This window comes from Drosophila pseudoobscura, chromosome 2, assembly GCF_009870125.1.
Source record: "Drosophila pseudoobscura strain MV-25-SWS-2005 chromosome 2, UCI_Dpse_MV25, whole genome shotgun sequence".
NCBI classification, from domain to species: domain Eukaryota; kingdom Metazoa; phylum Arthropoda; class Insecta; order Diptera; family Drosophilidae; genus Drosophila; species Drosophila pseudoobscura.
This window is the reverse complement of record NC_046679.1, coordinates 5,195,675-5,211,292: the sequence shown is the minus strand read 5'-3', so window position 1 is coordinate 5,211,292 and position 15,618 is coordinate 5,195,675. Positions and strand designations below refer to the sequence as shown.

The window sequence follows — 15,618 nt, the reverse complement described above, 5'->3', positions numbered from 1 at the left end:
ACGCAGTGGTGTGCGCTTATCTTCTCCTTCTGCTATGCAGATAATAGCGAATTCTTGACTTAATTTTCGACTGTTTTCAACAGATATCACGTCTCTCAAGTGGCCAAGGCCTGTACAAATTGATGAGCATTTTCCAAGAATCAGATCCGCACCCGGATGCCTTAAAGGCGTCAGACGCTCGTATTTGGGCTTCTTGGGCCCCATCTGCGGCTGTCTATTGCCCAGAAACTTTTAATTGAATTCTCTCTGAGAGCATGCATCGATGGCAAGCCTATTGGAATTTATGTCGATTATATTGTCAACTTTTTCCGTACTCCACGAAGTTTCCCTATTTAAACTTGGCGGTGCCGTAAATAGACTTCCGCAAAAAGTGTCAGGACAGGGGGCACTCTCTGTCTTTCTTCGGGAAACGAAACGGTACGAAACGGGAAAAGAAGTTCCAATTGACAACGTGACTTAACAACAAAAGTGTCAGCCAGCTGCTGGCGAACTTTTCCAGGTTATTGAGGCCTGCGACCAGGCCGCAAAGTGGCTTCTTGCCGCTCCCAGGGTCTTCCCCACACTTTAAGCCAAATCAATTAGAAGTTTTGACAGCAGCTGCCTCTGCAGCCGTAAACAAAATCCATTCCATTTCATTATCAGGGTTGGCTTGTCCTAGCACGGTTCGGTTATGGTTAGGTTCGTAATTAAATTTTCGTCTGATTTCTGCAGTAATAATTTCCAAATTTACCCTCATTTGAAAGGCAATTAATGTCCGTGCTATCGCTTTGATAAGACCAGACAGATGTGTGTGGGTGTTGCTGGTATATAGCTGCTAGTAAGTATCATCCAGTAGTCTAAAAATGTATAGTGGTTGTGGTTTTCCTTGACAGTGAATCATTGTCTAACTTCCCCCGTTCTGAGGAAGAGCCATCGAACGATGACAGTGAGCCAGATAGGCATCAGTTATGAAACTGACTGTAGTCACAGCGAGAGTTACAGCCCATACCCAAGTGTGGTGATACCATTCGAAACTTATCAATCCCATCGTTCGATTGGAGCAGTAGAAAACTTTAAACTCTGTTGCTTATCTAATCATAAAGTTGTCCACTGAGAGAACTGAAAAGTGGGAGAGCGACGACGTCACATCGGGCCAAAATAGAAAGGCCCAGACCGAGAGACTGAAGACGAGAGAACCCATGAAAAATGACTGTAAAAATAGCAATGATAGCGTTGCATGGGCAACATCAGTAAAGTCATGCAATGGGCATGAGTACCACAATGAGTATAAAAACCAAAGACAATGGCGACGCCATCAATCAGTCGAGTCGAGTTTTTCTGTGCGTTCGCACCAGAACCAGAGCCGTAGTGCTACGAAATACATACGAGTACAGCAGCCGTAGAGGAGAGCATATCAATTTATTAACGAACGGCTTATGGGCAAATGATGAAAGCCCGGCAAAGGAAGAACAACACCAGGAGCATCCACATCAGCAAATAATAGCAATTTGCAATAAGGAAACTACGACCCGGAGAGAGACGAGAGTGCGACGAGAGATAGAGGAGAACTTTGTGTGATAATAAATGTTCTGCATGCCGTTCGTGATGAAATTATTTATGAAAAATAAATGGAATACGCTGCTCCTGATGGTGGTACTACTCGTGCTACTGCCACCGCTGGGGGCGGCACGAGACACTTCCGACCCTGACACGCACACCATGAATGCAACATGCAAACATGCCACCGACATGTGGGGAGATCCGAATCCCAACTTATTCTACGTTTGCTCCGCGGACGGACAGCAGCCGCTGCAGCTCCAGTGCCCGCAGGGACGTGGATTTTTCAATGGTCTCGGCTTTTTGGGTTGTTTGCCCTACGACCACTGGCCGGCCTGTCAGATGGCCACGGCCGCGGATGCTGCTGTCCCACTCGCGACGGCGACGGCAACGGCAACGGCGACGGCTGGCTGTGACAGCGATAGCGAGCACTTTACACAACCCTGGCCTGCTCCGGATCCCAATCAATTCTACATGTGCCCCGCCGCGGCGGCCACACCGCTGCTCCTGAACTGCGCCCCCGGCAAAGGCTTCGTGGCCACCTCGGATGCTGTGGGCTGTGCGGATTGGTCCGTGTGGCGACGCCAGATGCAGTGCGAGGATTACTACTGAGCAGCTGCGACCAGCCTCCACGAAATATGTATGAATAGCCGTTGGCAATAATCATCCTTATCCTGGCAACAGTTGTTGCCGCCACTGTGCACACTCGACTCGAATCTTAATTTATTGGGCACATCTCATGGACTCACTGATAAAAGGTCATGTCATCTGCTAGTTTTATCTATAAATAAAGTAAAGTTTCTATATTTAACAAGCCATGGCTCGTCTTCGTCGATAACAGAGCGAAAGATATTTTTGAATCTGTTTTCATAAACATTTTGCACAAACAACCTTAAAGAGTGACTTTAAAAGCGGTTCATTAACTCTCATCGGTGGCTATTTATGGGATTAGCTAAATGCAAATTACATTCCATTTGTAGAGGATAATTTTCATTGGAATCGCTGCTCATTTAAGCATATTAAATGATTTTCTTGGATGCGGCATGTGGGGAAAATCCTTTTAGTTCCCAGACTCCCTCCAAAGCCACGCATTATCCTTTGCTATTACTCTTCCTTGTGCTGCCGTTTGCCTGCCTCTTGCCTTGCCCCTGCCTTCCTGTCGGCTGCTGTCTACCGGGTCCTGCCTGATGCCGTGGCGGTCAGCGCTGCCACCCCCCGCACCCGTGCCCGGTAGACAGCTTTGATGTGCTTTTTTACTTTGTCATTCCCTTATGTGGGGATACTTTTTACGGCCACTGTAGCTGTAGCAGCACCAGCAGCAGCTGCTGTCTCCTCCACTCACTTACACTTATAAGCCTTTGTTCTTGCCGTCATAAAACATAGCCCCGGCTCAGGTATACACCAGAATGCGGCATAAGGATGATGACACATGCAGCTGGATGGTGCATAAAAAACGGAACAAAAAGCCGTGCGCTTTATCGGAAATTGCATTCTGCTTTGAGCCCGTCCAGATGCAGGAAATTACTGTCAACTGTTAGCGCCCGGGATGGGAGCACGACCCCAAGACCTAGGACCCACGACCCGCACCATCGCCAGAGCAAGAGCCAGCCTCTGGCTTTAATAAATCTTCAATTTGCATGCATATATATTTTTTTCCTTCCATTTGTGCGAGGCCATTAATCAATGGACCCTGGGGGCAATGGCAGGCAACATCACGTATACGTAATTTTAATTGCCACTGGAATAAAAGTGTTTAGTCTGGGCGAGAGGAGGAGAAGGTGTGGGCCAGAGGATGGTCTTCAATTTAATTAAATGTTTGCTTGCTGCTGCTGCTGCTGGTCTCAGCAGAAATCAATGAAGGCGACTTCTTATTTATTGCGTACACTCGACCCCAAAGCCAGGACCCGCAGGAGAAGCCGGCACTCGCGTAATGCTGACGCAGACAAGGATTTTCATCAGCGGAAAACTAATTAGACAATTGGCAACTGAAACGAAGCAGATAATGTTAGGGGAGATCCTTCGTCCAGGGCCAAGAGATGTCCTGGAAAATTAAATTCTTCAATAACAATTGTCAGGGGAAGAAGCATAAATGAATGGAGTATAAAATTGAATACATCACAATCAGCTGGGAAGCAATAGCTCTTAAAGTCATCTTTAACATCCAGCTATGCAGCTACCCGATTTGGAGGGGGCAATATAGCGATGGAGTTCATAGAAACCACAGGCACTGGCTCCCAAAGGGACGCATGACGCGTCTCGCTCCTCTATTTTGGTCTGGGGGCTATTGTAGAGGGACTCTTCATTTCGTTGATTGCCTCACCGCAGGCGCAATAATATTGATCGACTATACGTACAAATTCTGTTCAGTTGCCCTTCAATTTATGTTCTCCCTTTGCTTTAAATTTAACAGAGCAGAGCAGAGCAATGCAGAGCGCACACAGACCCAATGATGGAACGATGGACTGAGAGCAGTGGAGGCAGCAGGGTTAATGTGGCAATGCAAATCCCAAATGTGGACAAAAATGCAATACGAAGTGCAGCGAGCTGGTTGCCGACGCTCTGTGGGTATGGATGCGCATGTGGCACCAAGGCCAGTGCCGGTTAAGGCATGCGTAGCATGCAAGCTACCTGCCTCACAGGGGGTCCATGGCTGTTGCGCTGTGGCAGCTAATATGTGAGTTCCAGGTGCGGACTACCAGGGCCCATTATTGACATTTAATACTACTTACGCTATTTACTTTCGATCGGTGTCTTCGCTCCTGTCAACGAGATCGAATAAAGTGCATTGTCAAGAGGAGTTCCAATTGCCACTCTCTTTGGAAGGACACTCACACTCAGACTCCGCTCCGCTCCTGTTGCTGCTGAGTGTGCTGTGGCTTCAATCCATTTACAGGTGTTTGCCCAGAGTCAATGCAGGCGCAGCCAGCCGTAAAACATTTGTCACATTTACATTAAAAGCAGCAGTAAACCCGGGAGCCAGCTTCATCTGTGTTTGCACAGTGCACCGCCGCCATTGCACCGCTGTTGCACCACACCACCCACCCCGCCCCACCCCACCGTGGCACACAAAGCATCAGGCACACGGACTCCTCGGACCCGTACCCGTTCCCGGACTATGCAATTTATTTGCAGAGTGCACTTGCCAATTAATTCTTATCTCAGCAGCCATGCAGGTTGCCTTTCCCGGCGACTGCATAAATCAATGTGCCTGAAATGATAACTCATCCAAGGCAGGTCGCCTTCGCCCTGCCTCATATGGTCTCCGCATACATATATTCCGGCACACAAATCCTGCTCTAGATCTGCCCCTTCGATTGGAAAGTTTGATTGGAGATGGCGGAGGATGCAGCAGCGGGAGCAGCAGGGGCGGCCATTGTGTGCCAGTGTGGGCCCTATTGCAACTCACTCAATTTCATGCTGTCAAATGTGCTGGCAAGACTTTGTCTCCTCTCCTCTCCCCCGCTAATGGCGAAGGCAAGGGCAACTGCTGCACTACGTCTTTACAAATACAAAGGTCTTTGGCCGCCCTCCCAGCGGCTGCGGCGGCGGCGTCTAATTGAATTGCACTGCGATAATGGCCCTGGCACCTCATTCTCAGCGCAGGGCGCTGCCTAATTGAAAAGTGTTGTTACCACGGGCCAAATATCTGCTTCGATTTTGCGATAAATCTGCAATCAGTTTCGTCTGTCTGGCATCAAAGATGAATGCCATTTGGAATTGAGAGCAGTTTGAGGTGAAAGTTGCCGAAGAGATTATCAATTTAAATGAATGAGAGTGAGTGATGGAAAATCTTTTGCTTTTGCATTTGCTTGCTCCTCAAATCATTTAATATTCCATTTGGGGTCACCCGTGTGCTTGCCTTGCATTCCAAATGATTCCAAGGCAAACGTTTATGCAACACTTTTCTGTGACATTATTTATGTACGTATGCTAATTGGATACAAAAACCAAGAGGATGCAATCCGATTGAAGCTTATACTTATACTGCTCTTCAAATCACTTGAATTTCACTTCAGGGACCTTTCAAAAGCGATGCGGGCGGTGTCTTTCGGAGGCGAGGCTGAGGGCATGACAGGAAGATTTGTCTCGCCGTGTGGATTACAAACACAGTCACCGCAATAACGGACTGCCACTGCCACTGCCACTGCCCCGCATAAATTCATATAATTAAAGCGATCCAATTATGGCGAGTCGGTGCCGCTCGGTGCTGCTGTCGACCCTCTTCCTGTCAGCAGCTCTGCCGCGCGCGCGAAATCTGTGGACGAGGACGAGCACGAGCACGAGCATACCCGCTTTCCTTTTGCGAAGGTGGCCCTTGGTGGTGGCGCCTCAGGTGAGGCACACGCAGCCGCTGGGAAATGCTCGCGCGCTTGGGTAATTAATTATGTCAGCTGCAATGACGGGGCTGGAAACATCCGCCGTGTACTCGCAGAGGGGCGCAAAAAATTGTGGCCACGGCCTGGGGGCTTGGAGCTGGGCCAGGGTCGAGCAAGGGCCCGGCCGGAAACGGAAATAAGCACAAACAGTTGGCGACGGCAGCCGAAACAAACAAGTTGCTCTGAATTTGCCGAAATGATTTATTAGAAACGACATTTCAATTTTTCATCGCCAAGTCCCCGGCGAAGACGGCAGCGAAATAAGAAACGCGTGGAAATAAATAACAAAATTTGCCTGTTGACAAAAATGTAACAATTTCACATGCAACTAAATGCGTATTTCCGACCGGAAGGGCACAGCAGAGGATGGTGGGTGAGGGTGCGTAAGGGTATGGCAGGTCGTGGGTCGTTGCCGGATGTAGTGACAGTACTTCCGCTCTGCCGCCATTTTGCTGTTTGATTGAGCCTGTCCTACAGCCAGGGAACGATCCCTTTTAAGGTGCCATCCCCATTAGGTTGGAGGAGCGCACAAGAGTATCCTCCAGAAGTGCTTCAAGAGGAAAAGGACATCTAGCCACACACACAGGGACACACGCACACGAAAACCGCAAGGAAACAATAAATTTGCAGCAATGCGAAGCGGAAATGTTTGTAACGGAAATAGAGGAAACGCAGCAAAGTGAAGTGCAGCAGGAGCACAGTGGGAAAGGCAGTAGCAGGATAACAGGAGCACAGCGTCTGTCGTCCTTTCCGCAAGTTGTCGCATGGTGCACGGCAAACAAACAAAGTAATTGGTGCACACAAATTGCCGCCCGCCAAAAGAAGTGGCCAGAAGATGGCAGCAACAACGGAAGAACGGAAGAATGGCTGCTCGAAAGGAGAGACCAAGTAATGGCTAGTAAATTGTATTATGACCATGATGTTGGCTGCTTTCTACGACCAACCTAATGGCGCCCAGGGTGGGCGCCCAGTCACAGTCACCGGCACATAAATTATGCATATTTAGCCGAGTGAAATTGAAAACTAATTAATTACACTTGCAGCCCCAAGCAGCGGCTAAGAGCCGCCGTGGAGCTGCCCGTGAAGAAAAATGTTGCTCAACTTTTTAATTGCCAGCATCAAGTGTTTTTCAAATTGCTCTTGGCTGTAATTATGGTCGAAAAGTGGCTGAAACGTGAGACATTCTGTGCTGGGCAAGGGTCGCGTAGGATTGCTAAGCTACTGGCCGCTGGAAAGGAGCAAAAGCTCAAAGAGAAAGTTCAGACACTTGTTGGCTCCTGCTAGCAGCTTGACAAACGGGTCGGCAGGGCCCCTTCCCCCAGTTTGAGGTGAATCTTCAAGCGTTTACATGGACTCCTGGCTTTGTATAGCCGGGAATATTTAATGAATTAATGTACGACGGATGTTGGCTGTCTGCCATGAAATGCTTTTGGGGTAAGTTCAGTGTGGCCAAGGTAACGGATTTTGATAAGGTTTACTAGCCCACATCTGGCCACTTCTCATGAAAGCTGCTGTCATGCCTATCCGGGCTAATTTAATGCTTTAAATTCAGAGTGTCAATCAAAGAAGGTATTGATCCATACCAGACATAGCCATAGCCATAGTCCCAGCCATGCACAGCTTAGACAGCAGCAGCAGGAGCAAAAGGCAAATACCAAATAGCATAGGGCAAGGGTCACGTACAGTCGAGTGCCAAAGGGCAACCTTCCACATCGACTCTCTCACCTTTCGGTTCTCCATTCGCCATTCTCCATCTCGTCCTCCATCACCTGTCGTTTGCCTTGGGTTTATATGTTTTGAATTCGATACGTAGGCATAATACAGTTTGCCCGAGCTCTAAGCCTTTTGGGTCTGGGAATGTCGATCCAGGAATCCCGGCCACCCGGCCACCCAGCAATATTTTCGTGCGGCAAGTGCCTGGGAGTTTTATTAGTTGGGGGCAGTAGCAGGAACCCTTTTCAAAAACATGATACTAATAAAAATCCATGTTAATGTTGCATGAATACCAAATAAATTGAGGCAGCCAACACGTACATATGCCATTTCGCTGGCCGTATTTATTGATTGAACATAAAATTGGGCAATTTCATTGACGTTACAATTTTTTATGCCTAAACAGGCGACCGGGGAGCAGTTGCTGGAATTGCTCGGAGATGCCTCCGGGGCTCAAGGCAAACATTGTCTTCTGTAAATAATTTATACCCAACCAAGTGACAAATGAATGCCTTGTCCCGAACGAAGGCCCGGTCCCCGCCTAAGTAGCTGTCACCGCCGCCGGCATACTTGCAGAGGAGACACACACACACACTCTGGCTTATCGATTTCCATGGCTCCTCCTACTCCTCCTGGCACCCTTCACAGCCAGGCCGGAGGCCGTGGCACGCCTTTCGAAATCAATGCAAGTGGCAGCTGTTGTGGTTGCAACTTTGCTGTTTTTCCCACTCTGATGTGCCTCCCTCCGGATAAACAGCGCTTGATGTTCGCGTAAATGCAGTCAGCAATGGCGACGGCGACGGTGGCGCTTTCAACTCCTCATTTCCAGCCGCATTATTAATGCATGTGTCTCTGTCTCTATGTCTCTCTGTGCGGGACTGTCGCTTGTTTGAGCAGAGATTTTTAGCGCGAATCAATCAAATCACATGACTGCTTGACTAACAGCCAGTGATTTGATTGATGAACTGCGTCAACGTCAGCTCTGGAGTGCTGGATAGCAACGGGTGGAGCAGTCAAGAGTGAGTCCTGGCTGCTGCACGACTGCCACTTGCGATGACACGCATAGAGCAAACAACAGAGCAAAGGAGCTCCAGCTCCAGCGGAATTAGCTTCATGGGAATGAGGATGAGGCTGAGGCGCCAACCGCTTGAAGAGCAGCGCATTATTGATTAGTGGCTCAAGTCCTTATGGGGGCATTACAGAGCGGCATTAGATGCTTAATCAAAGTCCCCGACATCAGAGGATGTCACGCCTGATCCCCTTCACTAATGAATATTTAATTTGCTGCCGGGCTTGGCTGGCGCTCAATTTAAAGTCATTTCTTTTCAAGGAATTTTGCAAAAGTTCTGCTCGACAAGAAATGAAATGAGCTTGCATATTTTCTATGTGCAGTTTTCTGTGTCGTAATAAAATATTTTATTACTTTTTAAGTGTATTTGCTACTCGTAAAATTCTGCTGCTTGGCACATTCCTCCCCCCCCCCCCCCCCTATTTCATTGCCATCCATTTTTTGTGGAATGTGGCATGCAATGTCACATGTGACGGAATGACTTGGCATCGTCCCGTTCTGGCTTCTGGCATGCAAATTCCAAGTTGACTTCGAGTCAAGTTAGCGAAAGTATGTAAATGTCAGCGCTGAATGCTTGGCAATGCCCTGGAAATGTCTCAGTAATCCGAGTTCGAAATTGAAGGGAACTGGTAAGGATTCTGATGAACTTTCCCCGATTGCACTTGATATGGTTTCAGAATGAATCTTACAAGTGAATGGCTGCTCCACTTACACATTATATGGGAGTCCTTGGTGTAGGGGATTCCACTTCGTCATATGAGATTCGGTCCCTTGGCCTCCAGCTGGGGGCTCCTGTAATTTAACTGCACTCTCCTGCCTGGCTCTTGGCCACATACTCGTCTTCCACATATTTTTTATGCAAATGTGCGAAAATTTCATCGCACACATAGACATCAAATGAAATTGTATTTCTGCGGCAGGGAAAGTACATACAAAAAGTAAAGCTCGACAAAGGCAGTGGGGGAGACAGAGAAATGTCTTATTCTCCCGTGCCACCGGTGGTGGCAGCTGGCAGCCGACAGCCGGCATCGTTGTCCATGGCAGCACTCTGCTGCTGGCTCCTTCACTGCTGATGCCACTCCTTCTGCCACAGCTCATGCTCCAACTTCCACTGATGCTCCAGCCTGGGCGGCTGGTGCTGCGGCTGCTGCTGCGGCTCATCATCATCACCGAGAACGACAACGACGACGACGACGACGGCGACGGCATCGTTCCCATTTCATCATTGTCATAACTTTGTGTCACAATTTTACACTCCCTGCCCCACCGCCTCCGCCAGCAGGTCCCATGTGTCCACGTTGCAAGCAGCATCATTTTCCGACTCGAGAATGTAGACACTTTTTTTGTGGCTTTAGCCTGTCATAGATCCTTCCGCCAATAGATAGAGAAATTCGATTTGTTTTTCGGCTGCAGCTAAACCATTTTGTACACATATTACAATATTTCGGCCTGCCTGCGAGCGGCATTTGTGCAACAACTGTGACTGGCACGGGGCAACAACTGCTGCTCTTTGGGGCTGTACACTTGCCTGCCCCCGGGAGAGCCCTGCACCGGCAAACAAACTATTTCAGCATTGGGAAAAATGCTTTCATTCTGCATATGAATGGGATTTTCCTGGCGTTTTTCTTTGTTTGTGTCCTGTTGGACATTTTCAGCAATTTATTGTGTCATCAACGGGGAGAAGCTGCTGCCAAAATCTGCTTAGAGGCGGAACGTATGCCTGGTGTCCGTGCTGGAGAGTTGGCTCCGACTTGGCGACGGCTGCAGAATGTTTTGCATCTTTGGAAGAAAGTTTGTTGCGAGCGAGCACAAACGACTCCATTGCATAATGTGATGATTGCGAAAATTGAAAGTAAACCGAAAATTTATGCCACCCGAAATGCAAGCTCCGCTCCACAGAATCTGTGGAAGTTAACGCTTCCCCAGAACTGACTGACAAACTGCTTTAAGTGGCCAAACTTTGGTCGTGGCTAAAAAAAGCCAAGAAGGGAACAAGTGGAAGTAACTTTTACATTGTAAGTCCGCCTAGCGAGTGCCCAGGGAGACTGAGAGGCAGAGAGAATAAATGTTAACAAGATGACTACGGGGCAAAAAATGTTCAGGCACTTTCATTGTTTCGCCTTTGAATGGAAAAAATTAACTGAACTGGACTGGACTCGAGAACCTCTCAAATACAGTCGGGGCATTGGGCATGCCACATTTGGTGGCTGGCGAGACTGTGTGGCAGCAGCAGGGCATACCGTGGAATGCCAACTTTTATTTGCATTTGCCAGCCAATAAAACAAAGTTGGCCTGTGCGCATATTACGCGCAAATGAAACGCCCGGACGGACAGTCAATGGCATTGAAGGTTGTCGCCCGCCATTCGACCCGCACCCATTCATGCCCACGCCCCCCTCCTCTTACCCTGCCCCCAATCACTGTCATTTGGCCAAGTTTCTGGCGCATAAACTTTTGCTGCAACATTTGCCATCGCATTGTTTCCAAAGCATTTCTTTGGCAGGAACTGGTAACAGGGAACAGGGAACAGGCAACAGGGACTGCTGCTGCTTGTGTTGCTGCTGGAGGGGCAGCGAAATTAAAGTGCATTGTATGCTAAAAGTTTTCCTCCAGCAAACCGGAACAATGAAAAGTTCATGAAAATTTTTGCTTCAACGCATAAACAATAAACATAAAACTTTTGACCATTAAAAACGCGCCACGGCCCAAGTGACAGTTGCTGTGCCTCTGGCGATGTCGGGGGTCTCTGAGGATTGAGGGAGGCGGGGCTGTTAGCCTGAAGAGCTTCCTTTCAAAGTTTTCTGTTGCTCTAATGACAAAAATCGGCTGTGAATTTGATGTTTGGCCAAGAAGTTCCCAACACCCTATTGTTGTTGCTGCCTCTTAGCCAAGCCAAGCGAAGTGCTCTGCTCAATAGGGAGATCAGCGGACCAGCTGGAGGATTCAGTGGAAAAAGTAAACTTTGATGGTGTAGATAGCATTTTTCAGAGGGTGAAGGATCGCTGGGATCTCGTGATGTGTGTAAAACTTATTCCTTTTGGCGGAAATCGTTACTTCAGAAGCGTGAATGCCTAAAATCTATGCAATATAAATATTTGCAAAGATTCTCTCGATAAGAATCAATTTCATATTCCACTGTTCCAACTCGAAGCAAATTTGTAATTACATTTTTAATAATATTTATATCACGGATAGCAACTTAAACCCTAAAAAAAAAAAAAAAATAATAATACTTATATCGATAAATTTTTTTACAAATTGTGTTGTCCAAATTCCTGCCGTTTTTCATAGTGTGGTTGATTTTCATAATTCTCTCAAATATCGTCTGCCAATGTAAAAGCTTATTCTGCTTCATTGCTTCAGCGTTCATATTCCATTGTCCCAAATCGCAACATATGTTCCAATTCGAAATACTTATATCGATACATCGATACATTTTATATCGTTGTAAGTTCATCTCTGGCAAGTGTCAATTTTTTCTTCGAAGTATATTTAGTTTTTTCAGTGAAAAGCCGGTAACGAAAAAAAAATGTCTGACTTATCTCTAAGTAAAATGCCCAAACGCGATTCGCGATTCAATGGCAAATGCAGCCCGGAAAAGGAGGAGCAGCTGCGCGACCAGATCCACAAGGAGTTGACCAAAGCCAGGTACTGCGCCAACCCGACATACAAGTGCAGCTTGGTGCGCATTGAAGGGTACAAGTTTTGCATTCGCCACATTCTTTGGGATCCACTTGCTCCCTTCCGTCGGTGCGCGTTCGAGTACTTGAACAGACGGCAGTGCATAAACGCGGTGCCCAAGTATGATGCCAGGAAGAAGGAGATACTGACGCCACTTTGCTTTGAGCACAACCGTCAGCTTCAGATGCGCAAGGCTCGGATGACCTTGGGCTGTTTTCGGTCTGGCGTAGAGACCAATGAGACGTTGCTCAATAGTCTTGCTCATCACTTGAATGTGAACGAGCCCGAGGCTCCGAAGCCCGTGGACAATAAAGATGAAGACGATGATGTGATTGATGTTGTGTCACCGCAAGTGACGCCTTTTCGTACGTACAATTATATTCAAGCCATTCCGTGTTCTAAACCTAGTTTTAATGTTCCTTACAGTGCCCCAAGAATATCGCAACAGTGTGGAGAATGTGGCAGGAGCGGTGGTTTCGCGCAAGCGCATTTTGGAATATGCATCCGATATTTCGAGCGATGATGAGGACCCGCCTTGTGCCAGGAACACCCTACCAGATGTCGAATTTGATGAGTCTGATTATGAAAGCATCGACTCCGACTACGATGATCCTCTAAAGTAAGATCGCTACTCAGCCCAATCGTTGTGATGTCCCTTAAACCTTATTCTTTGTCTGCAGACACGGCGGCGTCTACACTCGTCCCGAGGCCGTGAAGAACACTCTAAGAAAAGTGGAGAAACTTCAGACTCTTTACGGCGAGGAGCTCAAGTTTTTGGCACGCCACATGAGGAAGCGACGGCGCCAGTACTTAATTGACTTACGCAAAGAACAGGAAACCTACTGTGCAGTTCAAACACTTCACGCGTCTGCCACGAGAACTCACAGTTGTATTTATATTTGCAGGCAGCATTTTGGATCAGGCTAAGAAATCACCGCACGAGCTGAAGCTCTACCAAAAGCTGAGGGCTCTAAACAGCTATCATCGCCGACAGGGCAAGGAGGCGTATTTCTACAAGAGATACAGAGAGAAACGCGACCAGTCCAAGCACGACTACGTGCGCAAGACTTTCTACGTCTCAAAGTGCATTTTCAATTTGTACGGCCATCAGTGTGGACTGCCAGCGATACAGTCCACCAAGCACTGCCGCAGGCATATTCTATCGGATAGACGCCAGATGATATTCCGCGATTGCGGTGAGGAACGCAACGGCAATGTCTGCCAGGATCCTGTCTGGGACCTGGGGAACGAGACATGTGAGCTACATAGGACCCTGGAGCCGCCTAGGAAGCAGTATAAGCAAAAGGTGAGCCGAATATGTCATCAAATTTTAAACCACACAACAAAAACAACTTAAAACCAGTGCTATTTTATTCATACGCCTTAGCTTGAGTCTATAGACTTTGTAGACAATTATTAGTGTTTGCATGTACTGCTGTGATTGAACCTGAATAAATTACCCACCTATTATCCCTCAGTTCTATGAGCCACCGATTAATGCACCAGCAGAAAGTATTTTTGCCCCACGTTCCACTGTCGATCGTTTTGTACTTAATCAGACGTGGACTGAACCGACCCCAGCGGGTCAAAATATCACGGATACCTCGTCTGCTGCATTTGACTATGATGTCGATACGCTATCAGGACTTTCAAACTTTATAGCCAATGAGTTTCTTGATGTGGGTAATGAAGTAACCGTAGGTCGTGAAAATGACAGTCAAGATACAGAAGCTACTGATCAAGGCAATATCGCAATTGAACAGGATCTAGACCAGTCCGTAATTCTATCAACTGTTGGTGAAGCCAACAACAATCTCAGTGACATTATGAAAATGCTCGAGGGCATCGAAAGTGCCCCTTGGTTTGAGTCCACAATGAACGACTTATAAAGTAACCATTCATGTAATTACTTCTAATCACAATCATCTATAGAATGCTATATTTTGTTCATAGTTTTCTCTTATTAACAATAATTATAATATGTATATGTCTTTCACAGAAATCTAAAGACGCCGGCCTTATACAGAAACAGTCTGCCGATCAACTTCTAAAGGATCTTGCCCCACATGTACAGACAATCAAAAAAGGATCTTCAAGGCATATGACATTTTGTAAATCTGTGCGAACAAAAAACATAAAAAGACAACATTCAAGACTTTGTTCACACCAAATACTACAGATCGACACATATATGTACTTCTAAGCCCTTGAAATGGAATATATAAAATGTATGTTAACATTTAAGCCACTGAAGGCGGTACTTCTTTTAGATGTAAGCCTGTTTCTATAATATTTCGGAAGAATACTTTGGGATACTTGAAAATGATTGACCTCAAAGTTTTCTAATGACACAAGTATCTTGTGGAATGGCAAACATTTTCAATACCCTTTAGTCACGGTATATTTTTCCAATTATATTTTAGTCTCTATTCTCTGTTGGCTCAGCAGAGCTTTTTGTATTCTATAAAATACAAATACTTTGCCTAATCTTGTTACATATAGCGTTTGCCTTAGTTGGCAACACGCACATGAACCAAAGTCAACCACAAACAGATTTCAGAAATAATTCCCATACAATAAAGAAAACATTCGCTGAGGAGCGGTGCTCTTTCTTGTCAGAGATCTGCGCATGCGTCGCGGACAGAGAATGGTAATCTCTTATACCATCGGAGAGAACCAGATGCTGGAGAGATTTGTATGGTTTTGAGAGAGGGCGACCAAGAACAAGAGTCTCTTTCTATGGCCAGTAACCAGTATTATTCAGTTTGTGTTTACATCGTGCACACAACAAGCGGCGACAAAGCCGATTTACACTTCCCAGACACTTGGCACTCGGCTCCGTTCCACCACCGCATCCACCATCTCCAGACGGACACGCACCGGGAGCAGCAGCCGGAGCCGGCAAACAGCTGATGGAAGTCGGGTCTTGGGGCATGGTCGGGGGTACGGTCTGGTGTGGCCCGGTAAACCTGCAGCGTCATACGTATTTTATGCACGGCAGCCATAAAATTGTCGAGTAATTCCGTAAGGCCGTTGCTGGGCTGTTTAAATTTTGAAATACTCGTAACAGTTGCACACAGAAGAGGAAAGCTTTCCCGGGGGTACTGGGGGACGGGTGGGAGCTCTTAAATTTTCTCACAATGAGGCAAACTTTTCATCCGACTCGAAACATTTGTAACATGCCAGGGGGAAAAATATTTATTTCAGCTCGTATGTCATGCGAGTGCCGTGGAGAACGAAGATG

At 47.1% G+C, this 15,618-nt stretch overlaps 2 protein-coding genes across 3 annotated transcripts; both read left to right on the top strand.

Moving 5' to 3' along the window:
• Positions 1-1,275: 1,275 nt before the first annotated feature.
• Positions 1,276-2,246, top strand: LOC4800750 (uncharacterized). The gene has a single exon (XM_001357930.4). It carries the CDS (start codon positions 1,564-1,566, stop codon positions 2,146-2,148), a length of 585 nt encoding a protein of 194 aa, XP_001357967.4. The 5' UTR covers positions 1,276-1,563; the 3' UTR covers positions 2,149-2,246.
• Positions 2,247-12,173: 9,927 nt separating this feature from the next.
• On the top strand, positions 12,174-14,618 carry LOC6896899 (KAT8 regulatory NSL complex subunit 2-like). 2 transcript variants are annotated; one of them, XM_002137050.3, is made up of 6 exons: positions 12,179-12,739; positions 12,801-12,993; positions 13,055-13,218; positions 13,280-13,680; positions 13,853-14,276; positions 14,374-14,507. In XM_002137050.3, the coding sequence occupies exons 1-5, from the start codon at positions 12,223-12,225 to the stop codon at positions 14,261-14,263; spliced, it is 1,686 nt and encodes a 561-aa protein (XP_002137086.2). In that variant the 5' UTR covers positions 12,179-12,222; the 3' UTR covers positions 14,264-14,276; positions 14,374-14,507. The 2 variants fall into 2 exon arrangements, with proteins under 2 accessions (XP_015038808.2, XP_002137086.2); XM_015183322.2 differs by lacking the exon at positions 13,853-14,276 and having other exon boundaries at positions 12,174-12,739; positions 14,374-14,618.
• The last annotated feature ends 1,000 nt before the right edge of the window (positions 14,619-15,618 follow it).